At 40.5% G+C, this 27,401-nt stretch overlaps 2 protein-coding genes and 1 long non-coding RNA gene across 3 annotated transcripts in view; 2 read left to right on the forward strand and 1 right to left on the reverse strand.

The window, feature by feature from the left end:
* Positions 1-1,457: 1,457 nt before the first annotated feature.
* LOC149097394 (neuropeptide Y receptor type 2-like) lies at positions 1,458-13,900 on the reverse strand. Its single transcript, XM_089280345.1, has 2 exons — positions 13,389-13,900; positions 1,458-4,963 (listed from the first exon to the last, which is right to left on the reverse strand). Exon 2 carries the CDS (start codon positions 4,640-4,642, stop codon positions 3,485-3,487), a length of 1,158 nt encoding a protein of 385 aa, XP_089136471.1. The 5' UTR covers positions 4,643-4,963; positions 13,389-13,900; the 3' UTR covers positions 1,458-3,484.
* Positions 13,901-20,663: 6,763 nt separating this feature from the next.
* On the forward strand, positions 20,664-21,783 carry LOC149097395 (uncharacterized). Its single transcript, XR_016204261.1, has 2 exons — positions 20,664-20,778; positions 21,350-21,783. It is a non-coding gene; the product is annotated as an uncharacterized LOC149097395 (long non-coding RNA).
* Positions 21,784-25,226: 3,443 nt separating this feature from the next.
* Positions 25,227-27,401, forward strand: part of LOC149097396 (uncharacterized) — a 2,242-nt gene continuing 67 nt past the window's right edge. Inside the window, exons 1-2 of the mRNA XM_089280018.1 lie at positions 25,227-26,623; positions 27,195-27,401. The exon at positions 27,195-27,401 is cut by the window's right edge and continues 67 nt beyond it. Of these exons, the coding sequence (XP_089136144.1) occupies positions 25,227-26,222 (996 nt within the window). The 3' untranslated portion in view covers positions 26,223-26,623; positions 27,195-27,401. The remainder of the gene's footprint in view (positions 26,624-27,194) is intronic.

The raw sequence follows: 27,401 nt of genomic DNA on the forward strand, positions 1-27,401 counted from the left end.
GGTAGAGAAGTTTCTCAATTCCGTTCCCGCTCGAATAGTTGTTTGGTGATCTTTTTATATCAGGATAGGCTGTGGTTAGGATCGAAGTTGTAGCTTTCCTATTGTTCCTCCCTGAAGCGAGAGGGCCAGTGAGGTGTAAGGGATTTTCGATCCGGTAGAGCGAGAAGCTAGAGTGTGTTTCTTTGTTAAGGCTATTTTTAAGCTTGGGCTTCCCAAATGGAAGTGAGATCGTTCAAGAGTACTATAATATACTTTTACGCTGTGTTGCGTATTATACTCAGTCGAGGACAAGGCCTCGGGTGTTTTTAAGCGCTGTGATTTGCGTATTGTACTCTTGTTTTGTACATCTTTAGGTTTTAATTTTTCTTTTGCACTTTTCTTTTTATATCTACTCCGTTACCAACTGCTTGCAGAGAGATTCACGGCAATCTACACTGACTTTCAATCATGTGTTATTTAAATTAAGGTAAGCCCCTCACTGGGAAGCCAAAGTTTCTTTAACATTCTCATGGCAATCAATCAATGGCAAAATCAATCAGCCATAGCTTTGTATGAGAAAAAAGAACATGCATTTGCGGATAATTTCATAAAGCTTCACAAAAACAAGGTCCTCCTGCTCCCTCACGCACACTCCTTCCTCGTTCAACCAACGTGTATTTTGATTCGAGGGTGTGTAGAATTCATAATAAAACTAGTAGACCTAGTATACAGGTTATTTATAACTTAGGTTCCGAAAAGTCAGAATGACGATACTGTTACTAATTTTTGACTAAGTTGAACATACTTGCAATTTAGGACTTATTACAATTTGCGTTATTACACTTTGCGTTAAAAAAGTTATTACATTTTGCGTTGGAAAGTTATTACATTTCGCGTTGATAGCTTTATTACATTTTGCGTTGATATCATTACATTTTGCGTTAAAATTACATTTTGCGGCGTAACAGCATGGCATTTGCCATTTACCATTTGTTCTGTCATAGACTAGTGCAAACCCAAAGGCCCTACAAACACTCAAAATGTCCACTGGACTTATCGAAAAAACTCTGAAACGATCTTGCCGAATTTTCTTCGAGATGAGTGTGAAATTTAAGGGAAGTACACAGCGGTATAAGTTTTTTCACGTAGCAACGGCCATAGCAACGACTGTTTGCTATACGAACGTAACCAAAAATATAGTTAAGTTTGAACGAAACTATTTATATATATGAACGAAACTATTTAGAAAAAACTTTGAAGACATGAACAACTCGATTGGTATGATTAGTTGTGAAACGCTTTGCCATCACAGGCTTATTCATTTCCCTTATGAAAAAGAATATTTCCCACAACTGCGGTAACGTTTTACGAAATAGAACAACCATTGCACCCCCTCCCCCGAGATCCAATCTGCCCCCCCCCCCGCTATTTGTGGCTCGTTAAATGCTTAATACTTCGTGTAAGAAACTTAAAGTACATTTTTCTCAAAAGTTTACTCTTGTACCGACTGACTTCGCGCCAACATTTCTACTTTGCAAGGAATTTAAGTAGAATTCCCGAAACTTGGGCTCATCAAAGACCAATAGTGTCGTGATGTTATAAACCAAAAAATCGTAACATTTTAATGTCTGTCACTTGACATGAGATGATTTGTCCACTGGGTGTGGTAAAAAAATAAGGTTATTTCTAAATAAAGCCTGTAAAAGCACTGAAAGTAAGAGTTAACTGTCAAAATGTAGGTTCATTGCACAGAACAAAACAGAAACTTACACGATATGCTTATTTGAAACTCAAATCTTGTTTTGTAAAAGAGCAGGAAGTGTTGGCGTCAATACTGTAAAACACTACCTCAAAAGGCTGTGGCTGGTTTCCATAGCAACCATTTTGAGTAAAACTCTAGAAATTTAATTTCTCTTCTTGAGTGCAATGGCACACAATTGATCTTTCTTCACCATATTTAACCAAACTTTTCGGTCCATTTGAGGGTACCATACCACCGTAAATCAGATATTCAAGCTGAATTGGAAAGCACATTTAAATGATTTTAGACGGAAAAAATTTCAAGGTATTGGAATTCTCTCTAAAATGAAATATGTGGACAAGCCTCAGGTCTGGTGTAGACTAGTGAAAGTCTGCGAGAACTCGGAAAAGCTGTAGGAACGCTCACCTAAGGTTCGTGTTCCCTCTGCATTTCTTCACGGGTTATCCTTAACTTCCACTCTATTCGTGTTCCTGTTACTCGATAGAGACATGGAAAATGTTTTTCTCTTCCTTTAACGATTGTTACAAATCTAACACAGGTGAAGTAAGTCGGCGATACAACCAGGATGATTATTCAGTAGAACTGGGGATATCTAATACCTTTTTGAGGTCAACTTAGCATTTCAGTATAATCGTGTCACTGACTCGCACCCTCTCTTCACATTCAAAACTAATTTGTGAGCTGTAAGTACGTTAGAATTCGTGAATAAAAGTCATTCATTCATTCAGTTCAACAAGTCTTTGATTGATGTTGGCACTGATAAAGTTTAAGTTATGCAGCCTATCAGCATTTTCTCCGCAGAAAAATGGGCCTCGCATTCATGCTCAAAAGACCTCTCGCCCTAGGGCCGTCGGGGAAAAAAAACAGTTCTTGCATTACCGCTCTGACACCTTTAGCAACATCAACTTCTGATAAGGTCTATTACCATGCGTTAATATTTTGAGAAACCAGAAACTACAAGGGACCGCATACGATAAACGCTACCAACGTAGGATCTACAAGAGATCTGATTAGCCAAAAATATATGTAAAGACAAACAATAGACTGCAAGGCTGATACTACGTGAAAAACGTTTCGAGACACCAACATGGCAAGAACCGATAAAGCAGGATCGCAACAGTGGACAGCTATTTCGTCCTTCTTGGGACTCGTCAGCACTGTGTAACGAGGATAGGTAACGCCAGCCCAATAGCCAACGCACATAAATTGCAAAATGACCCGTTCACTATATCAAGTTCTGTACTTTGAACTCACTTGCGCCCCGAAACATGCGTTGCCACATCACGTGTTTCAGGTCGCAAGGAGACAAAGTGTCACGATTGGTGCCTCGAAAGGCAAAAAATAAATGTGGCTGGACAAGGCCAGCCTAAACATTGAACCGCATGGCAACCACCATGTTTTAAAAACTTAGCGTATCGGATCTGAAAGACGTACGGTCCGAAGATACATAAATGAGAAACTAGAAACTGCAAGGGACCGCATACGATAAACGCTGCCAACGTAGGATCTACAAGAGATCTAATAGTAGTATCAGCCTTGCAGTTTATTGTTTTTTAATATTTTGTATCTTTTTTACGTTAAGCGTTTGGAACAAGGGTAGACTTTGAATTTCCTTCTTCACTGTTTGCAATTAAGTATTGTTTCTGCGCGAGTTCGTAGCTGGCAATTTACTCCAAGGTCTAAAAGATATATGTGCAAGGTTTAATTTGCCGGGATCAAGTGTAAACGCATGTCTAAGGCAGCTCACTTCGTATGGCACGACACCAGTGTAGCAAACGCTTTAGCGTAAAATTTACTCATTGTTCCATATAGAATAGGATGAAATGCCCCAGGAAGACAAGTCAGAAGGAACGCATACCTCCTTACAATAATGTAATATGGCCAATCAGATAGCCCGCCCTTTACTTGTTCGTAGATAAACACAACCTGGATAGGAATATAACAAACAATAAAAGTAAGTATGATCAAATAGATCATTCTAAGAATGTCCACTTCGAAGTTCATGAAACTACTGCAATCATCTCTTGTTCGGACGGCTTGGACGGGAGGCAAGGCGTGCCTTGGACATCCAACTTTACCAGTTTGACGTTTTGCTTTGGTTTTCTTTCCGTTTTCGTTGTGCACCCAAGCATTCCCTTCCATTGTTTCTAGTTCGATGAATCGAGCATGTCCATTTTGAGGCGGTAGATCCTCTCCGGTTACACCATTTGTGCGCGTTGCATTTAACTCAGTCACGTGGGTTTTGATCTTGACAGCCACAGCAATGTACGATATCGAAATAAGGAGATACGGAACAACAAAACTCACGATGAGACGAGCAATAGAGTATTTAGTGTGTCTTGAGGCATCTTGCGATGTATCACCAGGGAACAGGGCTCTACAGTGGTTTTGTCCAGACGGGAGCTTGATCTCGGCGTGCATCACTCCAACTGGCAGCACAACTATCAAAGCGGCAACCCACAACAAACCAAGTACTAGCAACACTTTGGCTAGCGAACGAGAAGCTAACTGGTGGCAACTGGAGACTATCACTCGATATCTGTAAGCCGCAATGAAAGCTAGCGTATAAGTCTCCACAAACATGGCCGTCATTTGAATGGGAAACACCAGCTTACAGGCGACGTCACCAAAAGGCCAATGATTCAACCAGTCATAAACGAAGTAGAACGGGAAACAAAGTGAGCTGATGGTTTCAGCGACAGCGAGATTGGTCACCAAGTAATAAGAAAATAGAAGTTGACGAGTAGGCAACGACAAAATGGATTTACACACAACGGCATTTCCAAGTACACTCCCTAACATAATGAAGGCAAACAAGAAAACACGAACATAGAACGATGCTAATGGTTCATCAATGAAGTTGTCTGTTCTGTTCTGTTCTGTTTTTACCGTTGCATTCATGGTTCAAACGAGCTAGTGAATGTTAGTCGAAAATTATGAATCGTTCACTTGTTTGACAACCTCGCTCATGCACTGGCCACTCTCAATCGCCCCGTGTAAGCTCAACTGTTCCTCTTCCTTGTTTTCGTGCTGTTATTTTCGGCACAACTAATCGCTGAGATCGAGAACCACAAAATGTATCACACCAATTAAAGTTTATGACTCAGATCGCTCGTAATTAGTTCTAGAAGCCGCCAAGACTGAAGCAACAGGATGTAGAATTGTTGTTCCGCCTGAGAAGTCTATGCTTTGTCGATCTGGCTTCAGTGACCAACCAACTTTCTATGTAAACAAAGTAAATGAATTCAAATACTTACTAAATCGGTTTCGATTTTTTTTCAATCGCGCCAATTTTTCCCAGCAAGCAGCCTAATCGTCGGTAGCTGTACTGAGCAACTTCCTCAACACAACGCCGGATAGAATACGTTTATTACTGATTTCATTAAAGGAAAATACGTATGTGTCCTTTGTGAAAGTACCATTAATTTCCAACGTTTCGATTGTAAGTTGTTTTAGTTAGTGTTTATTGTTTTAAGTTAGGTATAGCCCAGCTATTATAAATGAATTTTCAGTCTCTTTTAGCATTCATAGCCGTGCTGTCAGTTTTCTATGAACGGAAGTTTTAACTGGTTCAGTTTTAAAACCTTTTCTAACTGCAAATACTGTTGCCATAAAATAAAATCAGTTCTCGATGAAAAAAAGAAGGGTTTCTGTGAATTTCCAAAATTTGCGTGATGTTTAGAAAATTATTCTTATTCTGAAATTATTCTTATTCTGAAATCATCAATATGACCAAAGAGCTAAACAGAACTGGTCTGAACAGGTTTTTATAAATAGAAACTCTGACAGTAAGTACTTCAGCAATACACTTTTGACTGCACGTTCTACAGTTGTATTAAGGTGTCATGGTACATTTTTCAGCCACCAGCTGACTTCTGATTCGCCGTGAACATCAACGGAGTAATTTAAAATTTCACGTTTTCATAACACTAGAACACGTACGGAGTGTGAGGCCATTCTAGACGCGAGGAAATTTCAAGCTGTGGACAAACATAATGAGTTCATAAACTGTTAAATTGACTGCACACAATGTACAACTCTCTTAGTTTGAGACTGATCTAAATCTGTTTATGAATTATACATGTATATAGTTTTTCTTGGTTGTCTAATGTTTCTTTAAAACAAGATGATATCTAGCAAGAGCCGAGCCCGGAACTGTTCACTAATTTGCATGTTCAACAATGTTGTCTTCAAATGTAAAAATTATCAGGTTGTCAGTTGCATGATAAAAGAAAAAAAATCTATTTTTGTTTCAGCTGCCTTAAATTTTGTGTTCTCATAAATAAAACTGACCAAGAGGTTGAACCGACATATTGGGTATATTACTAATTAACGGAAGGCGATATCCGAGTCGAGACATTTAGCATGCTCTCCAGTTACTGCTGCGGTTTTTTCCTTTTCTTTTTGTCGATAAATTATAATTGGCAGAGTGGTCAAATCTCGTGGATAGAGATACAAATGTTGAGGTATCATGGTCGGTGGATTTTTACGAAAAATGCGAGAAATTTTTTTTTGGCTGTTCAAACTGAAAAGACTGAGATAGATATTTTGCAAGAAGAATGGGGGAAAAGGTTTTTTATGAAGATAAAGAAAAAAAAACTATTTTTAAATATCATTAACCCCCTACGGCGCGTTGACTCCTCTAACAAAAATTTACCGTCAGTTGTCACATGTAATGCGAATTACGGTGTGATGTTTCATTTGTGCACGCGAACTAATCTCGATCTGGTTGTTTCATCGCAAGTTAGCTTTCGTTCTCGTCAAATTTTCTTTATGTCAGGTCAAAAACGTCTTACCCATTTTCGTCTTCGAAGAAACCGAAGAGACGAAAATCTGGTGGAACCCACAGGTTCAGCGTCGAACAAGATCTTTGGCTCTGAACGACCGTGGGTCGCACTTTAACCAAGAAGAATTGGTGAAGGAACTCGAGGACACTAGTCCCGCCAATGAAGCTTAAGGACAAAATACAACAAGTGCTAGTCGCACGAAATTGCTGTAGAACGGACGCGATTCCGAACCTTCCACAACAAGAGAGTCAAGCGCAGATATAAATGTAGACAATTTAGACCTCGAGATATCCTCTTTTTGGCTTCAAGAGGCATGGTTTCAAAACATGTCGGGAGAACGAAGAAGCCTAAACTCAAGCAACATAATACAAATGCCGCCGACGAAATCACGGCAGTTAAACTTGTAGTTTGTCGCTTCTCGGACGATTTCACCGCGACGAGTTTCCACGCCAGAATTGTAGTCTTCTGCCGGTTTATTTCAAGTTGTCATAACCCATTGCTGTGGTAAACTGACCCATGCCGACATCTGGCAGTGCGGAGGGGATTTTTAACACCTATTCATACCAATTTCATAAAAGGTTTTTCGTCTTTTTCTCGATAAAAATAAAACTGCATATAATGATGAACATGTTTAGTTCGTTTACGCGCATCTTCCGATGGAATTGGCTGAAAATCGGCAGGTATGTTCCAGAATACCTCGTTCGAAAAAGAGTGTCGGGCATTGTTTAATTTCGCTTCCGTTTCAAAGTTATGGCCTCTTTAGTAGAAGGAAACGTCCACATTGAAAATATCAAAGTTTAGGAGAGTGTAGAACAAAACCCACACCACATCTGGAAAATCGCAGACACCCTTTTTGAGGGTGATGTGTGAGAAAACATTTCCGATGTAAATCGCGTCGCCCCTATAATTCACGCGCGGAGGCGAACCAGTTTAACTGAAAGCAGTGTTTCTGGGTATTTCTTTTAATATCACTGCGACAATAACTTTTTCGAAAATTTCAAAGATATGATTGTATTCTGTAGCTATTACGCTTTCAGAAAATGTATAAGTTGAGGGGGTTTTCTTTCAAAGCGCCAGCGTAAGAGCGCGATTTCCAAACGCTGTCAATCCACCTATCATGATACCTTAATACAGCTGTAAAACGTGCAGTCAAAACTGTATTGCTGAAGTACTTACTGTCAGAGTTTTCTATTTATAAAAACCTATTCAGACCAGTTCTGTTTAGCTCTTTGGTCATATTGATGATTTCAGTTTGCCCGCAATGCTTCAAGTCCAAAGACATGTTAGTTCCAGTAATCGAGCCGATTGAAATTTAACGGTGTGTTTTCTACGCACTGTCAAGGTCCGGCTGATGCCCGTCTTCACCTTAGAAATTCTCGATTGAGCATTTTAAATTGTCAAATTTTCAAAACCGAGCCCTGAAAAAACAATTTCACTATTTAAATTTCCTAACGTTTTAGTTATGAAAGTTTCACAACGAGAAATAATTACTGGATAAGCAAGACTTTGACCTAAGTTAAACACTAAGAAAACAAGAGCACCTGAATTGTTCTTTTTCTTGGCTTTGAAAACACCGAAGTCGGTTAATGGGTCTTAATGGCCACGCTTTTATTAGTTGTCACTGAATTTCAGTGAGATGTTTGCTACAAGTGCATTTTGTAATAATGGACCGTCCACGTATTATTACTTTACAGCTATTGTTCAATAACGTTTAAGTTATGCGCACAATTAGCATAAATTATCTCCCAAAAAAGTCATAAACACCTAAGAGGAAGTGACAATGGCGCATAGTGTCATAAAGCTATAAAATAAGTCATTTTCTTCAAAAGTGGTACCTTCATGTTTGAAAGTTCGACATATAAGGTCGGGCCATCTTACTTGCCAAGCTGCTTATTTTAAAATTTTGGACTGAGTTAATTTTCTCGCAAAATATTAGCGACTTTTCTCTAGAAAAACATCTTGGTTACACATCAATGGCGAGACAAAACATTACTGAGACTTACTAATATTTCACAGAAGCTTATCAAAATTACACTATTTATAAAGATTATCGTCCTGTAAGTAATATATCAAACACGAAAGACCGTGTTTGACCACATTTCCAAACACCGAGAAGAGAGTTGAAAGAGTTTTCTACTCCTATGGCAAATTTGGTGAAAAAATGTGGTGAGATTTTACGGAGTTTGAATTGTTTTGGGAACGATTGTTTGCGTGAGACATGACGGGCAAGCACCACATTAATGGCGCGAAAATTGGTTTACTCCAGTTTTCTATTGATGTACTTACCCTAGCCGTAGCTTCCTGTTTTAAGTCTAGCTGTCTACGTAATTTTCGTAACATTTTCCTTTGGAGATCTAGCAATGGCTGGCAGAATTTGTCCACTTTTCCGTCTTTTTTTCACGGCATAAACAATATTAATAATGCACGTGTTCTGTTTTGGGAACAGTTTTCCAAAACCGAAGAAGCTTGAGGAAAACTGAGGAGCTTTGCATCCATAGCAAGGGGAACGCATTCTGGATAATTACTCTCCAAACAAGTTCATTTGCCAAACAAGTCAAATAGCCCGACCCAAAATTTTAATTTTATTTTACGATGCAAACAAAAAAAAGAGAACTTTATGAGGTGGCTCATAATAGCTACCAGCATTATTCAACATTTCTCGATGCTACCTCTCGTTTTTATCGAGTTTAACCATGATTACAGACAAGATATTAGAATGTGAGATGTGTGAAGACATGTTTGATCATCGCAGTTGTACACAAGTTAAGCAGTTGTGATATTAGGCCTGAAAAAAATCCGGCTTGAACGGGATACGATACCGGTGCAGTGCTCTACCAACTGAGCTATCAAGCCAACTGGGAGCCGGTCACGTTGTGAAGTCCCGTAGATAGTGAAGACTACAAGTGAATATATGGAATATCATATATTTGAACTGCCGAGAATAAATAAATAAATAAATATACATTTATATAGCGCCATTTTCCACTAATTGTCCATGGCGCTTTACAATACTTTAAAATTAAAATCCTAATTCTTTAAAAACCTAAAATCCTAAATCCTAAAAGTTAAAATCCTAAGAATTAAATACGCTATATAATACAATTAGGCTACAGATAAAAAGTAAAAACTACAAATCAAATGCACGCTTAAAAAGATAAGTCTTAAGATTAGCCTTAAAAACTGCCTCTGATGAGGAAAGTCTGATCTGGAGGGGTAGTTTATTCCAGAGCCTTGGTGCCGCCACGGAAAAAGCCCTTTCACCATACGTTTTAAGATTTGCTCTAGGCTCATCAAGCAACCTGTTGTTTGAAGATCGTAGTGTCCGACCAGAAATGTTAAATCGCAGTAGGTCTCTAATGTAATCAGGGGCCAGTCCATTCAGAGCTTTGTAAGTTAACAACAATACTTTGAAAATAATCCTAAAATGAACTGGCAACCAATGTAAGCTCCTTAGTATTGGTGTGATGTGTTCCTGCCTTCTAGTCAAGGTAACAAGGCGAGCTGCTGAGTTCTGTACAAGCTGAAGTCTATTAATCAGATACTTTGGGAGACCGTACAGTAGGGCGTTACAATAGTCCAAACGCGATGTTATGTAAGCGTGAACAATGGTCTCAGTAGTACTCTGGGATAGGTATCGCCTAATTTTAGCTATACTACGAATGCGGAAAAGTGCGCTCTTGCAGGTTATTTTAACGTGTTCTTTGAAATCCAAACATTGATCGAATGCAACTCCTAAATTCCTGGCCTGTTTACTAGACTTGATTACTTCATCACCAACTCGTATATAGTCGAGGGGTGGTCGTGGACGATATTTAGAACTAATAACCAAAAGTTCAGTCTTATCCCGATTTAACTTAAGTTTGTTGCGCAGCATCCAGTCCCCAATGTCCTTAACACATAATTCTACTGCCATCTTTGAGCTTGATAGATGATTAGGGCAATTGGACGTAAACGACAAGTACAACTGTGTGTCATCTGCATAGAGATGAAACGGTATGCTATGCTTTCTGGCTATGTCACCCAGCGGACTTGTATAAAGGGAATACAACAAGGGTCCCAGTACAGAACCCTGTGGTACCCCGTAGGGTAAATTCTTCTTTGACGATTCAATTCCATTGACAGAAACAAACTGTTCGCGTGAGTGAAGATACGAATGAAACCAATTAAGAGCAGTGTTCCTAATACCAAAGCGATTCTGTAGTCTAGATAACAAAATCGAATGATCGACAGTATCAAACGCAGCCGATAAATCGAGCAATAGTAATATAACCGATCTGTTATTGTCAATAGCCTTCAAAATATCATTTTGAACTCTCACAAGCGCAGTCTCTGTACTGTGATGAGATTTATATGCCGACTGAAATTCTTCTAATAAGCCTTCATTATCATTAAGGTGGTCCATTAATTGTGCTGCAACTGCTTTCTCCGTAACTTTGGATAGAAAATATAAATTCGAGACAGGACGAAAGTTCGAAAATAGTTCATGATCAGCTCCACTCTTTTTCAACAACGGCTTCAACATGGCAACCTTGAATCTATCAGGTACTTGGCCACTTGTAAGAGACAAGTTAACTATACGAGTGATCATTGGAAGCAGATAATGACGGCACCCTTTGAACACTGAGGATGGAATTGGATCAAGTGTACAGGACTTTGAACACAGGTGATTCACAAAACAAGATACGACCTTCTCATTGACCAGTTTAAATTCACTTAGCAGCTGACCAGCTAGACAGCTTTCAGACTCAGCATTGCATGAAGTAACTTGACCGTCATTCAGAGTTCCATCAACTTTGTCAAGATCATTGCGGATTTTAACAATTTTGTCACTAAAATATTCAACGAATGATTCGGACAGAGAACAGTTATTAGGCCCAGATGGATAACGCTGGACTGGATTGGAGTGCAGAAGCTTCTCTATTGTCTTAAAAAGAAGTCCAGAGTTCCCTGAGTTTTCCTGGATCACTGATGAATAAAATGTGTGCTTCGCGGAGGCAATCATGTCATTAACAACACTGTTCTGAAACACATACCGTTCTCTATCTGCAGGTAATCTTGTACGTCGCCAGTTACGTTCGAGCTTCCTCCTTATGTTCTTTTGAACACTAATGTCAGTTGAATACCAAGGCGCACAAGGACGAAGAACTACCTCACGGGTCCTTTCGGGGGCATAAACATCAAGGGTGGACTTCAAGACCCGATGATAGGAATCAACTAACGAATCCAAATCACGCTGTGATTCGTCAAACAAGGACGAATTGATGATAGTGTCATTGAATTCAGCATAATCAATCGAACGCAGCTTCCGGTGGCGAATAGTTCTTGTTGGAAATTGTGGTTTGTGCAATAATAAATGCATAAAAATAGCGTAATGATCAGAAATCAAAGGGTCATGAACCATAACATTGTCTATAAGTTTACACTGATTTCTAGTAATGATTAAATCCAAGATATGACCACTTGTGTGAGTCGGCGTAGTCACCCATTGTTTCAGATCGAAAGATGCTATTAGGTCACAAAAACGCAATGCGTTGACATCACGCGAAGAATCCACATGTAGATTAAAATCACCGACAATTAAAAGCTCGCCTGATGCTGTGGCCAATTCCTCAAGCAGGAGAGAAAATTCATGATAAAATGTTGACAAAGGCACAGATGACGGTGGGCGGTAAATAATTATCATCCTGATCATCTTTGAGCTCTTGAAACGAACATCCAAGAATTCGAACGACTGGAAGGAAGTGTTCCACTCACTATTTTTGAAAGATACCGGTAAGAAAGATACCGGTATCGCATAAGTCATGGGTTCGAATCCCGTTCAAGCCCGAATTTTTTTCAGGCTTAATTTCACAACTGCTTAACTTGTGTGTAACTGCAATGATCAATCATGTCTTCATATCTTTCTCCGCAGTTGAAATATATGATATTTCATGTATTCACTTGTAATGTGAGTTGTGTAGAATATTTGCTAGCCAATTTGAAATGAGGCTATGAAAGTATTCGAAATTTAAAAAAAGAAGCAAGAAAAAAGAAAAGAATTAATTTATTAAGTTGTTTAGCCTTCTTGGAGGGGTAATGACCTACCCGGTGAACGAATCGGTTTGTTCTATGGAAAGAAGCGCTACACAACGACCGATGTAGCAGCTGCAAAGAAGACCGGGGTGTGTAAATATTCAGGCTCGATGAGGCATTCAAACCGGAGATAAGCTTTATCAGAAAAATCAAAAAGGCTACGATCAAACGTCGAGCATTACAAAAGTCTTTACATGAATCGAGACTTATGCATTTTCTGTTTTGTTATTCAATTTTTTTTCAGTTTATACCGTTACTTTGGCAACTTGTTTGTTATGACAAGAAAATGATTGAATTTCCCTCCTGTGCTTTTCTTACAATATTTCATGGCAAATTGACTTATAAAAGTTTTCTTTTCTTCTCTTTTTTCCGCTTTATTTTTTTTGGAGCATTTACGACAGGAAATTTCACAAAACCGTTACTAAACCAAACAAGCACCTTACTTTCACAACTGTGCATGTTGTGTAGTTCGCTGACGACCGAAAATCTTCAAATTGAGCGGTCTACAAGCCAGAAAGCACTATACGTAAAGCAAATGTACGCGTTTTGCTGTTCAAAAAATATTAATTATTGTGGTTAGATGAATGAATGGACACGTTAAACAGCAAGCCGCGGATATAAACATTTGTCCGGTGTGAAATAATTATGTAATTAGTATGTCTTACTCTCGATCAAGAAACACGAACGAGTTGTATCTACCATGGCCCATGGCAAAATCTTGCCAAGAATACAACAAGGAATTTTTAAGAACTGGAAGTTCGAGAGATTTATGGAACAAAAACGCTTACCTTCGTCAAGATTATCAAGTTTGTAGTTTCCTTCAGTCTCAATGTGTCACTGCATGGCTTCTTTGGCGCGAACTTTCATAGGTTGAAGCTCCCTATCGTCAGGTGTTATCTAGGATTAGCGAGATAATCTAGTTTCCCTCGTGAAATTGAAGATGCTGTTTTTACTCCTTATTGGTCTTGTGGCTGACCTGCGATGCGTGATGTTGTCCAACTCTTAAGCTTCCCTACTGGGAACGGGTAATTAAGTTTGGTTTATACAGAAGTTTCTTCTATTATATGCTTTACATACAACAACATAAGGAAACAGCTGAGCCAACAAAGGGTCTGGTGCAAATAATGATTGTTATTCAAAATTCTCCCAGGCTTGGCAACCTCACTCTGCTTTCATGCAGGTATATTTCTCAATGTATTTCTGCTTTTCTGAAATCGTAGATAAGAAACACCTCATGTGGCTTCGCATATTTTGTTTTGCAATAAGCCATCTTGAAAGTCCAACAACAGCTACAATGATCCATATTACTGTCTCAGCCAACGTTTTGGCAACTTTCTGACGACCTTAATTTCAACTGGGAAAATTAAAATAAAAACCGCAGTAGAACTTGACAACTTCGCCTCCAAGAAGACTAAAAGACTGTGGACGCTGATTGGTTCAAATAAAAGCTATCAAAAACTAATCAAATAGATGTCTCAAAAGTTGCTAAAAATTCATCAAAAACTTTGCCAAGGACAAGTAACGATATGATGTGTAGCAATGTAATAAAGATTATGACCGAGATAATTTTGTAATGTTAAGGTGGTATGGTACCCTAAAATATGGCGATGTTCATGAAAAATTCAATTTCTTGGAAATACAAGACTTAAGACCCTTGAGGACTTGTCAAAAACATTTTGAAACGATCTTGCCGAATTTCCTTCCAGATGAGTGTGAAATTTAAGGAAAGTACACAGTGGTATAAGTTTTTTCACCTGGCAACGGCCATAGCAACGACTGTTTACTATAAGAACGTGACCAAAAATATAGATTATTTTTAACTTATATGAACGAAACTATTTAGAAAAAACTTTTAAGACATGCACAACTCGATTGGTATAATTATTTGTGAAACGCTTTGCCATCACAGGCTTATTCATTTCCCTTATGACAAGGAATATTTCCCACAACTGCGGTAACTTTTTACAAAATAGAACAACCATTGCACCATCTCCCCCGAGATCCAATCTGCACCCCCGCCCCCGCCCCCCCCCCCCCCCACTATTTGTGGCTCGTTAAATGCTTAATACTTCGTGTAAAAAACTTAAAGTGCATTTTTCTCAAAAGTTTACTTTTGTACCGACTGACTTCGCGCCAACATTTCTACTTTGCAAGGTTTTTAAGTAGAATTTCTGAAACTTGGACTCATCAAAGACCAATAGTGTCGTGATGATATAAACCAAAAAAATCGTAAAATTTTAAGGTCTGTCACGTGACATGAGATGATTTGTCCACTGGGTGTGGTAGAAAATAAGGTTAATTCCAAATAAAGCTGTAAAAAGCACTGAAAATAAGAGTTAACTGTCAAAACTTAGGTTCATATCACAGAACAAAACAGAAACTTACATGATATGTTTATTTGACAGTCAATTCTTGTTTTGTAAAAGAGCAGGAAGTGTTGGCGTCAGTACTATAAAACACTACTTCAAAAGGCTGTGGCTGGTTTCCATAGCAACCATTTTGAGTAAAACTCTAGAAATTTAATTTCTCTTCTTGAATGCAATAGCACACAATTGATCTTTCTTCACCATATTTAAACAAACTTTTTGGTCCATATTGAGGGTACCATACCACCTTAAGGCTTGTCTTCACTAGTGCATAACCATAAGCCAAAACAGCACAATAGGCACAAGCTGCGGTTAACTGGCGCTTTTCCTAACAAAAGGAGCTAATTATTAACATCTTTTATTATATGGCTGTGTCTCACAAGGACTGGGAACTACCGAATTCACGAATTTGATTGGCTGAAATCGATACTGACCGCGGTCTAGATTTTCCTATCTAGACCGGCATCTAGACCGGTTTCATTTTGCGTTGGAAAAGTAGCAAACTAAAATACAAAAATGTTCACCATTTTCTTTTCTTTTCTTTTCAATCATTTATGGAAGTGCCGAAAAGCCTGATGACAAAAAAAAGTAGAGAGGACGAGCAAATTTCGGCAGGTTTAAGTTAAGCTCATCGCCGTTCGCAAGCAAAATGTCAGCTAGTACAAACCAGTTACATTAAACGAATTAAAGTTTTCTTCTTTGCCATATAATAAACATCTTATTAACCGAGCTAAGTCGGTCTGTATGGGAGAATCTTGACCTCGGTCGTGTGTACAGACCTCACTGCGTTCGGTCTGTACTCACGACGTCGGTCAAGATTCTCCCATACAGACCTCCTGCTCGGTTAATAAGAGCTAAGTACTGAGTGAAAAGTAGCCTTACCAGATATTTCATAAATTACTTTCAAACACTGAAATAAGCTTTTATGCTAATATTTTGCAGAAAATAAATGGATTTAAAAGTTGTACAAATGTTTGGGAAAAATCATCAGAGCAGAAGAAGGAGGCAGCGTGGCCAAATGGTCAGCGTGTCGGACTGGTAATCCAGCTGTCCCGGGTTCGAGTCCCGCTCTGACCACTGCCTGGATTTGTTTCTCAGTAGCCCTGAGTTCAAATCCTCGGCCACGCTTGTAAATAGCCAACTGGTTTGCCTCCGGCCAATAGCTGGTTTTCACATGACGTCACTAAAATCCGAACTACAAAACTATTGATCTTCCTGGGATTTTACTTAAATGATGTATAAGAGCAGCTGAAAATTAATATTCCTACAAATTGTCGCTCCGAATGGGTTCTTGGTTTTGTGATGCACTACACTTGAATTTCTAAGCTTTTGCGTGACGCGGCATTTACATGACGGCCTGGAGAGCTGTCATGACGGTTAAAAAAGTAACTTATTTCGGGGAACTTGGCTATCTTAACAGTTCATGTCTTAGAAAAAGTATTGTTTTAATGTTTTAGAGTTCCTCGCGGGATAAATTCACGCGTTTGTAGCAAAACTCAGTGACAGATGTTTCCGTTTGTTTCCGGCCGCCATGTTGGTGCCCATACGGATGGGCACCAGCATGGCGTCTCCATACAAATCTCTATAAATTTGGGTAAAACATTTTTCCTCATATCTCGCCAGGAGCCATAATCGGGGACGGAGACCGTAAGCGCGCGCCATTTCAAGTATTGGGGTTGTCCCCATGATATGGGACAATAATTCTATTTTTAGAACAGATTGCGCCATCGCCTGCAGCACACGCGCGTACATGCTGCGAGGATTTTTGCGGATGTCGCGCGGGGGAAATGGCGTCCGAAATTCCTGACATTTTTCATGTTTTTGGCCCACAACTCAACGCGTTTACGTCTGTTGGAATTTTGCTTAAGTATTTTCGTCGTAAGCTGCTCCAGTTTGAGTGAAGTAAGACAGTGTCGAATTTAGGTATGTTCCGCTTTAAGCTTATATATATCGCTGACCAAGTTGTGTTCCGACGGATGCTTCTTTTACATGAGCTGTACATTATTCCACTTTAAATTTCACATATGTTGAAGATTAACAGCTTTTCCATTACAAAGCAAAAAACTAGCTGGATATATTAAGATATAGCAGAGCTTCAGGACTTCACAGTTTCCTAGCTCCTCTTACCACACGCTTGCGAGGAATTTGCCAGTCTATCGCGACCGAAAAGTAAAACAAAATAATTGCTAGTTTGAAATTCGTCTGAATTGTAAGCAACGCTTGATGTTTCATCAAGGCTCAATAACTTTACGTCCGTAGATACTGCTCAGTTTTATTTGTGTAAAAATCCAGTAAAGTCTCTGTTGTCGATGAATGAGAGCGCCCGCCGATGCGTGTTTTGTACAGTCAGTAAACATGACAAATTGTACTTCCGCCGCACTTTCGTGTGAAAGCGTACATCGAACTCAAACAATAACTCTATAGTTTTTAAATATGTTTAAGATTGGTAAATGTTTGAAAACATATTAAAAGCTTAGCTGAAAATATGTGAATAAAGCAGAAATAGTCAGCAAAGTTACGATGACGCTTTCTTTAATCAACTTCGAAAGACGATTTCGATTTTGTTGATCGAGTTATCAAAACTCCTTGTCTATTTTCATTTTCGCACTGTAAAACTTCACTATGCTTATGTTGAAGAAACACACGATGTTGGTAGCCTTTTTTGCGTTCGTGAGATTTGTTGCAGCATCTCAGCACAAAAGATAACGAAAGAAATCTTTGTCAAGAAGAGTCGGACTTGAAAGTGCACGCAAATGAGCTAATTGTACGCGTCAGACTTTCCTTTCAAAAACTTTTGCAAACTCACCAAACAAGCAGAAACAATAAGAAACTATCAAAACAGGCTTTGGTTATGATTAACCATTGTCTGAGAAACTCACAAATTAACTCGATACCAGAGGAGAGAGTTTTCTTGCTATATTCTTAAGTGAGAACAAACGCAAAAACATACGCGTAGGCTTAAAACTAGCGCGAGCAGATCTTATTATTCATTCCCAGCGCGAGATTGAAGTCTTGTTTTCGACCCTGGAAAAACGCACCTTTTCCGTTAGCTCAGAGCATAAAACTACATATAAGCGTTCTGGTTCGTATTTCCTGTCTTATTCCCTGCCATGTGCGTGGATCCGCGCGGATATATGACGTCAGGATGGCGCAATTTGTTCTAAAAATAGAAAAATTGTCCCATATCATAGGTTCGCGCGGATCCCAAGACTTACGGTCTCCGTCCCCGATTATGGCTCCTGATCTCGCATAAGAAAAATTGTTGTGACCAGAATTTTGGCGAGAGTCTTTCCATATTTACTTTCTTTCATTTCCCAGATTCTGGACTTAATCTATTGACCGGTTTTGTTTTTATTTTGATCTATTTTGAATTGCGTGACACTGAAAACTAGCAATTGGGATTCTTAATGCATCAGTCAATTCCAGCAGTGCCCATCCCCCCCCCGGGCTAACCCCCGGGCATTAGCATTTTTTTTAAAAAAATGGGCAAATTCCCCGCCGCCGGGATCGTCGCCTTCCAACTACTCTGCAGTTTTTTAATTAATCAGTGGATAAAACGGTCAACTGTTCAGTATTTTAATGCAACGGTAAGACTTCAAGGACAACAGTACGTCTTAGTTGATTCTGATTATATTTATTTCTTTATAATTTTATTTGTTTTTAACAGTTTGCTAGGGGATAGCTGGGATTGCGTCGGACGTGCCCCCAGTCGCGAGCGATAATAGGCGCCTGTATTCGCAGGCTACTTTTTCGGTGAAGAATCAAGACATTTTAAATGATGATGCATTGCATTTTAAGCTCGCAAGATCTGTCTTGAAGATCGCACCATTTGAATTCGCAAACCTTAAGTATTTTAACTTCACTTTCATGATTTAAAAAATGCTAGGCTAGTTTTGAATGCGAAATGCGAAATAGTTTTGTTCACGTCAGTGATTGTTTTGTGATAAACAAAATATAGTTCTCCTTGTCGCTTATATTTATATGCTTACAAGTGATGAAGAAATATCTAAAATTGAGAAAACATACCTTTAAAAACACCTGCAAGTTTCTCTAGTCCCTGACGGACAAGCCATTGCTCGACAAATGCCTCGTCTTTCACAATGAACTCATCCATGGCACTTTCCAAAACACGTGTGTCGAATGCCTGGGGGTCGCCCCGGGGTAAGCAAATGCCCAGCCCCCGGGCCACGATAAAATTGCGGATGCCCCACCCCCGGGACTGACAACGTGAGCAAATGCCCCGCGGTTGCCCGGGGGGGGATGTGCACTGCTGGAATTGACTGATGCATAACAATGTTATGTTCAGTTTGAATTATTTGTTTCGGTTGTTTGCTCGGCCCCACTAAACATTGCCAAGGGTAAATAAAGGTTATATATATATATTTTATTTTTATACAGGCGTAAGCGACATTCGCATGCTCAGTAAGACGTTAATAATTAGCGCCTACTGTTAGGAAAATTATCAAACAAATGGCTCTACTTAACAGCCTATGCTTCGATACCCTAATGCTCTAGTGGTGAAAACCAGCCTTTCAGTGAGTGATATTTGAAAATTCTCTTAACATTGCAGTAGCGTTTAGGCGAGTGCAATTTGAAAGAATTTTCAAATACCACTCGTAGTGTACTCCTTAAATTCCTGTGCTTTCATACGACTACTCATTTATTGTATGACTGAGAAAATTAAAGAAAATTAACAAAAAAATATTCGGCTCTCAGCCAATGTCAATGAAGTATTTTCCTAAGCCATATAATAAGATTTTTTGGTTAATTAGTAGAATTCTATTTGAAAACTAATGCAAATACTGCAATCTGATTTGCTGAGTAATTGTACACTATCAGCCATTGGTGTGCAGTGGTTGGAGGTCTTCTACGAAATGGCGATGTTTTTTCCGGCTGCCCGCAAAGTTGTGGAGGAACATTTTGGTGCAAATTGATAATTAAATTCCTGAGTAGACTAAAAGAAGGACGTTTAAGGTTTCTCGACTTTAAAAAACTTGAAATTATTGAGAAAAGGATGCGCCGACACACACAACTGCAATGTCAAATGAAGATTCAATCCGAGTGATCTTTCTAAGGCTCGAACTTTATATCTATAATACATCGATAAATAATTGGAAACCGTTATTTGTAGTAGATTTCACAATACGTGCTCATTAAGCTCAAAGGAAACGATACATTGCTACAAAATGCTATACATGCTAATGTGATATGTTGCAATATCTTAACGCGGTATTGGTGGGAGGAGTAATTTTTACCTTTAACGAAGTCGTGAGACCAATCGTCTGGAAAGGGAAAGAACTGCCTGCAAACAGTGCGGAGCCTCTCGAAACTTTGATCCCCCGTGGGTACTCCTAGGGCTTTCCACAAGTTGCTCGAGATTTCCCAAAAAGTTGACCGCAATTTGTCAAAATGTTGCTCAAAAGTTGCTCAAAAAAGTCAAAAGTTGCTTTTTGTAACGAACGTTGCTCAAAAGGTGCTCAAAGAAACAATTTTTTTGTTGTTGCTCCCTTCCTTTATTTGTTCTGATGCAAAAATGTGTAAATTGTCCAACAAAAGTTAATGATAAGTGTAATAAACACTATATCGAGGCTTCTCTAATTAAGTGAGTAATCTTAACTCTTTCTGATTCGCCAATTTGTTGCTTAGCAATGACGTCATCAGTTTTTACACGTGGACGTATATAGATAGTGGTAGCGGCATATTCCCGCCAGTAGTTCAAGTTTCAGTTATCGTGCGTGCACAGTACGTGTTTTCAAGTAAATTAAGTTTTAAGCTAGCCTTGACTATTTAGAGTGCAAGCGGGAACCGATGTGTAAGTACAAACTATTTTCTATGCTTGTTTTTTAGTATAAGTTTCAAGTTAGGACGTTTTTTAACCTTAAGTACCTTTAGTCTCGGTTTTTTTTTATACAACAGCCTATTGTACTAAGTCCAACACGTGGTAGAGCCCCAGTTTTCAAAGTTTTTATTTCACCTTGTTTCTAGCGATAGATCTTTATAATTCACACTCCCCCTAGCTTAGGTTTCTATTTAGCAACTTTCCTATAAGAATCTCTGGTAACTCAGTTAAGTCCTTTCCTTGCTAGTAAATTCCCACATCGCGTTCAGTGGCGCTGACGCAAGCACGTTTTTATCGCATCGTACAATTTTATTGCTTTCAAGTTTTAGAGTGTTATCATTTATTGTATTAGGACAGTTAGCAGTATGCGTATCTGCTTGGGATCACTGATGATTTTAATTATATCTTTACTGAGAAGTTTGACTGGAAGTATTGTCATATCGCAGTTATGATTGGAATGTTTGCTATTATTGTTTCGTGACTCTTGTCATCTTGTAATCTTCTATTATCTGGTAATTAGTTTATTCATTACATCATATTTCAGTTTACGTTCGATTATCGTCAATTAAATCACCGTCAATCACAGCTGATTTTCCGTGATCTCTGGCTTTATTCGATTAGTAAAGCATCTCCCACACACGCTAGTCTCATCGCGACAAGTTGTCTAGCAAGTGACAATTCGGCCTTTCAACAGTCGCTGTGAACCTGACGTTACAGTAAAACATCGAGGCTTGTTCTAAATTCGTCATCGGTATTTCGTGACAAACAATGAGCATCGCATCCGCACCTGAAGATCTGGCGTCGTTTCTTGACGAAGACACTGATGAAGACCGAGAAAATGTCGTGCCCATTGCCCAGTCAGAACTCAATGTCAAAATTTCAAAGCGAAAACAGAAGTTCTCAGAGAAGGGAAAGAGCTTTCTAAAGGAATTGAGAGCAAAAAGAAAAGAAACAGCTTTCCGAAATCTTAAAAGAAAATTAGATGACATTAAGAAACTACGTGAAGATCCCCAAACGGAATTAGAAGTTTTGGAAGTCGAACGCAATGAATTAGATTCTCTAAAAGATGTCTTTAATCAAGCGTGCTACACATACGAAAGTCTGCTGGATAGTCCCGCAGAAAGGGAAGAATCCTATCAGTGGTATGACGTCAGAGATCGAGAATTTACCGAACAAATAATGAAGCTTTGTGAACAAATCCAGCGCCTTGAAAAAGGATCGCTTTTCACCAAATCTAGCGCCTCGTCGAGCCATAGATCAAAAGTAAGATCCAAGTCATCTAAAGGGTCGACTAGGTCCTCCTCGCGTTCCGTTTCACAAGCTAGAGCGGACGCCGCAGCAAAGGCAGCTAAAGTCAAAATAGAAATGGAATTTCTGGAAAAGGAAAATGATCTCAGGCGCATTCAACTAGAAAAGGAGTATGCGCTCGCAAAGGCAGAAGAAAGTACGTTCAAAGAAATTCTGGATGAAGAATATAAATTAAACACGCAAACAAAACAGGAAATTAAACTCGAGGACAAGGAGATAAGCCCCCAACAACCAACAGCCGTCAAGCTGACAAGAATTGCAAAACAGGAAATGAACACCAACAGCCCTCCTTTTGTGCCTAACACGATTCCAGACAACTTTGGCCAGCAACCAGCAAACAATATACAGAACTTTGAACCATCATCTAGTATAAGTTTCGCCCTTAACCAACTGGTCAACCTTCAAGCCCAACAAACGCAATTAAGCTCAGCGCTAGTCAATCAACAAAGGACCTTTCACCTCCCCGTTAAGGAGCCTCCGACATTTTCCGGCAACTCATTCGAATATCCGGCTTTCGTGACCGCATTTGATAGTATTATCGCCGCCAACGTCCCCGCTGATAAGGACAAATTGTTCTTCTTAGAAAAATACACGACCGGCAAGGCCAACGAGGTGGTTAAAGGTTTCCTAGCGACAAACTCTGAAACCGCATACAGCGAAGCCCGGAAACTGCTCGATCAGCGTTTTGGAAACCCTGTGGTGGTAGCCGAAGACTACAAAAAGAAACTTAGAGGTTGGCGACAGATCAGTGATGGCGATTGTAAGGGACTGGAGGAATTCTCTGACTTTTTGGTGCGCTGTGAAGAGGCTATGAAGACTATGAAATCTATGTCGGAGCTGGATTCTACTCAGATCCTACAGTCGATCTCCACCAAGTTGCCGTCGTACTCGGGCGTCAAGTGGTGTAGGTCCGCTCATGAGACTCAGGTAAAGGGAAAGAGGCTCGTGGGTTTTACGGACTTTGTCAAGTTTGTCAAACAAGAAGCCGAAGTAGCAAACGACCCGATCTTTTCTCCAGACGTACTTAGGAGAGAAAGGAAAAGGAACGGCCCGGTTAGAGACAACACCCGTGGCACAAGGTCGAGGCATCAAGGTGGAATCAATCCAAGTCAATCATTGGTCACTTCTACCACTCCAGTAGGCCATTCTGAACAGACACAATCAGCAGCCACATCGGGGCGCGAACAGTCCTGCCCAGCCTGCAATGGCAAACATACAATAGCGAAGTGCAGCAATTTCACCAAGGCTACTGCAGACAGGAGGTTGGATCTCATCATCGAGAAACGCCTATGCTTCAGATGCTTCTGAGCGGGTCACGTTTCCGCTGACTGCACATCCAAGCAAACCTGTGGTGAGTGCGGAAAGCGTCACAACACCTCGCTACACGGAGCGACTCTAAAGTCAAAGACACGCAGCGAGCAAACTCCGCCAAGCGCTCAGTCGTCACGCAATCCACCCCAACCCTTGCAACCAGACCACGCTGCCGAGTCTGCTCACTCAAACGCTGCCAGCGTCTCCCACAGTTCTGTCGGTACATCGAACGCCATCATCATGTGTCGAATCGTGCCTGTAGTCCTGTACCATAAGGATAATCCCAGCAAAGAAATTAAAACGTACGCACTCTTGGATGACGCTAGTGACACGACGTTCGTGACAAATAAGGTAAAGAGCGAGCTTGGAGTTGAGGGAGTCGACACAAGTCTCAATTTAAGCACAATGCACGGCCGCAAAGTAATCCCTGTATCCCGTATCGACGGTTTGATAGTGGAGCGCCCCGACAGACGCGCGCAGGTCGAACTCCCTAAGGCGTATGCAAGAGACATAATCCCATCCAGAAAAGACCAAATCCCAACCCCAGCAGTAGCAGACAAGTGACAACACCTGAAGAAAATAAGGGACAAAATACCTCCGCTAGACGAAAACCTCGACGTTGGAATACTGATCGGATCCAACTGCCCGAAGGCGATTAAACCAAAGGAAGTGATAGCTGGTAAAAGCGAAGATCCATACGCAGTTCGAACACTCCTTGGTTGGTGCATAGTCGGACCGGCCAGTCTTTCAGAGACCCCCCTAGACGAAGACGGCGTAGCAACGTGCAACAGGATTATAGCACATGAGAACACGCCTGAAACAAGCCACGTTAGTTTTATCCTGGGAGACAAGACAAAGGAGGTTCTAAACCCCTGCTATGTAAATCAAATGTTTGAGATGGACTTTGCGGAAAATAAGCACTTGGCTCAGCAAAGTCTCTCCAAGGAAGACAAGAGGTTTCTAAACATCGCAGAGACGCGCATACACAGACGTGACGACGGCCACTACGAACTTCCACTCCCGTTGAAGGAAAGCTTCAAAGGTCTCCCTAACAACAGAGATGACGCTGTCCGACGCATGTACCACCTCAAGAAACGGTTTACGTCGCCGAGTAACAAAGAATACAAAGAAGAGTACATGAAGTTCATGGGAGACATGATTGAAAACGGCTACGCCGAAAGGGTTCCGAGTGATGCTGAGGCGAAGTCCGGCATGACCTTTTACATTAATCATCACGGTACAAGACATCCGAAGAAAAAGAAGTTAAGAATAGTCTTTAACTGCAGCCAAGAATACAATGGGGAATCCCTGAACAAGAATCTGTTGCAAGGTCCTCTACTGACGAACAACCTTACTGGTGTCTTGTTGAGATTCCGACAAGAACCCGTTGCTGTCACGTCGCGCAGTCTAAGGCCTTTCAAGGCGAGTTTAAGTTACCTGCAAGGGAAGCAGAAGAACAGGGATCCTTCCCGAAGCAGAAAACTGCGAAGTTACGCAGTTCAATCAACAAGTTAGATCCGTTCATCGATGAATACGGAGTCCTACGCGTTGGCGGCCGCCTCAAGCATGCAGATCTCTCAGACAAGGTGAAGCATCCAGTAATCCTACCCAAAGGCAGCCACGTGACCAGCCTTATAATTAAGTACTACCACGAGCGCAGCAAACACCAAGGCAAAGGAATAACGCTCAACGAGATTCGATCCCGCGGTTTTTGGATCATTGGAGGCTCGTCCGCTGTGAGCAACGTCATTGCTTCCTGTGTGACATGTAGGAAGCTGCGAGGTGCCGTTATTGAGCAGAAGATGTCTGACCTTCCCGAGGACCGACTAGAAAGCTGCCCACCCTTCACATATTGCGGCGTAGACTACTTTGGCCCATTCACGATTAAAGGGCGCAAGGAGCTAAAACGCTATGGAGTCCTATTCACTTGTATGTCGTCAAGAGCTATCCATCTGGAGACTGCAGCCTCGCTGGACACGGACTCCTTCATAAACGCGTTGAGACGCTTCCTAAGTCGTAGGGGCCCAGTGAGACAGCTAAGAAGCGACAATGGAACAAATTTCGTAGGAGCTCGTCGAGAACTCAAAGAAGCTTTAGAAGAAATGAATGATAGCCGTATTAAGGAAGAACTCCTAAAGTCACAGTGTGACTGGATCAAATTCGAGATGAACGTTCCAGCCGCAAGCCACATGGGCGGAGTATGGGAGAGGCAAATAAGGACGGTGCGCTCAATCCTATCCTCACCTCTCTCTAACAATGGTACACAGCTGGATGATGAGTCCCTGAGGACGCTAATGTGCGAGGCGGAAGCGATAGTCAACAGACGCCCCCTCACCACCAATCACCTTTCAGACCCAGATTCGCCAGAACCGCTAACCCCTAATCACTTGCTGACAATGAAATCTAAGGTTCTACTCTCACCACCCGGAAAATTCGAGCCAGCTGACATGTACACCTGCAAACGCTGGAGACGTGTGCAACACCTCGTCAACGAATTCTGGACCCGCTGGCGAAAAGAGTATTTACTAAGTCTTCAGGAACGACAGAAGTGGACGCGACCTCGTCGAAATCTACGTGTCGGCGATGTCGTGATGGTTAAGGACACCAACCTTCCACGGAATGCATGGCAACCCGCCCGCGTCGCCACAGTCTACCCAAGCCAGGATGGTCAAGTCCGCAAAGTTCAAGTGGCTCTACCAGATGCCTGCCTGGAGAAGGAAGGAAGGAGGTCAGGACCCATACGGTATCTGGAGAGACCGGTACAGAAACTGGTACTTCTTGTGCCATCCCCTGAGTAAAGACCGGAGTGGTCCCGGCCGAGGAGCCTGCTGCCAACCATGAACTGTGACATTAATTTTCATGATAAATATAGCTTATAAACATTGTAGACATTGAACATTAGTTAGTTACATAAACAGTGATTAGTGAAATATCTGGATATTTCAGGGGAGCCATGTAATAAACACTATATCGAGGCTTCTCTAATTAAGTGAGTAATCTTAACTCTTTCTGATTCGCCAATTTGTTGCTTAGCAATGACGTCATCAGTTTTTACACGTGGACGTATATAGATAGTGTTAGCGGCATATTCCCGCCAGTAGTTCAAGTTTCAGTTATCGTGCGTGCACAGTACGTGTTTTCAAGTAAATTAAGTTTTAAGCTAGCCTTGACTATTTAGAGTGCAAGCGGGAACCGATGTGTAAGTACAAACTATTTTCTATGCTTGTTTTTTAGTATAAGTTTCAAGTTAGGACGTTTTTTAACCTTAAGTACCTTTAGTCTCGGTTTTTTTTTATACAACAGCCTATTGTACTAAGTCCAACACGTGGTAGAGCCCCAGTTTTCAAAGTTTTTATTTCACCTTGTTTCTAGCGATAGATCTTTATAGTTCACACTCCCCCTAGCTTAGGTTTCTATTTAGCAACTTTCCTATAAGAATCTCTGGTAACTCAGTTAAGTCCTTTCCTTGCTAGTAAATTCCCACATCGCTTTCAGTGGCGCTGACGCAAGCACGTTTTTATCGCATCGTACAATTTTATTGCTTTCAAGTTTTAGAGTGTTATCATTTATTGTATTAGGACAGTTAGCAGTATGCGTATCTGCTTGGGATCACTGATGATTTTAATTATATCTTTACTGAGAAGTTTGACTGGAAGTATTGTCATATCGCAGTTATGATTGGAATGTTTGCTATTATTGTTTCGTGACTCTTGTCATCTTGTAATCTTCTATTATCTGGTAATTAGTTTATTCATTACATCATATTTCAGTTTACGTTCGATTATCGTCAATTAAATCACCGTCAATCACAGCTGATTTTCCGTGATCTCTGGCTTTATTCGATTAGTAAAGCATCTCCCACACACGCTAGTCTCATCGCGACAAGTTGTCTAGCAAGTGACAATTCGGCCTTTCAACAGTCGCTGTGAACCTGACGTTACAATAAGTTAATTGATAAGTTAATAAAGATGGTGAAT

Source organism: Orbicella faveolata, unplaced genomic scaffold, assembly GCF_042242905.1.
Source record: "Orbicella faveolata isolate gen_17 unplaced genomic scaffold, um_ofav_v1 contig_47, whole genome shotgun sequence".
NCBI classification, from domain to species: Eukaryota; Metazoa; Cnidaria; class Anthozoa; order Scleractinia; family Merulinidae; genus Orbicella; species Orbicella faveolata.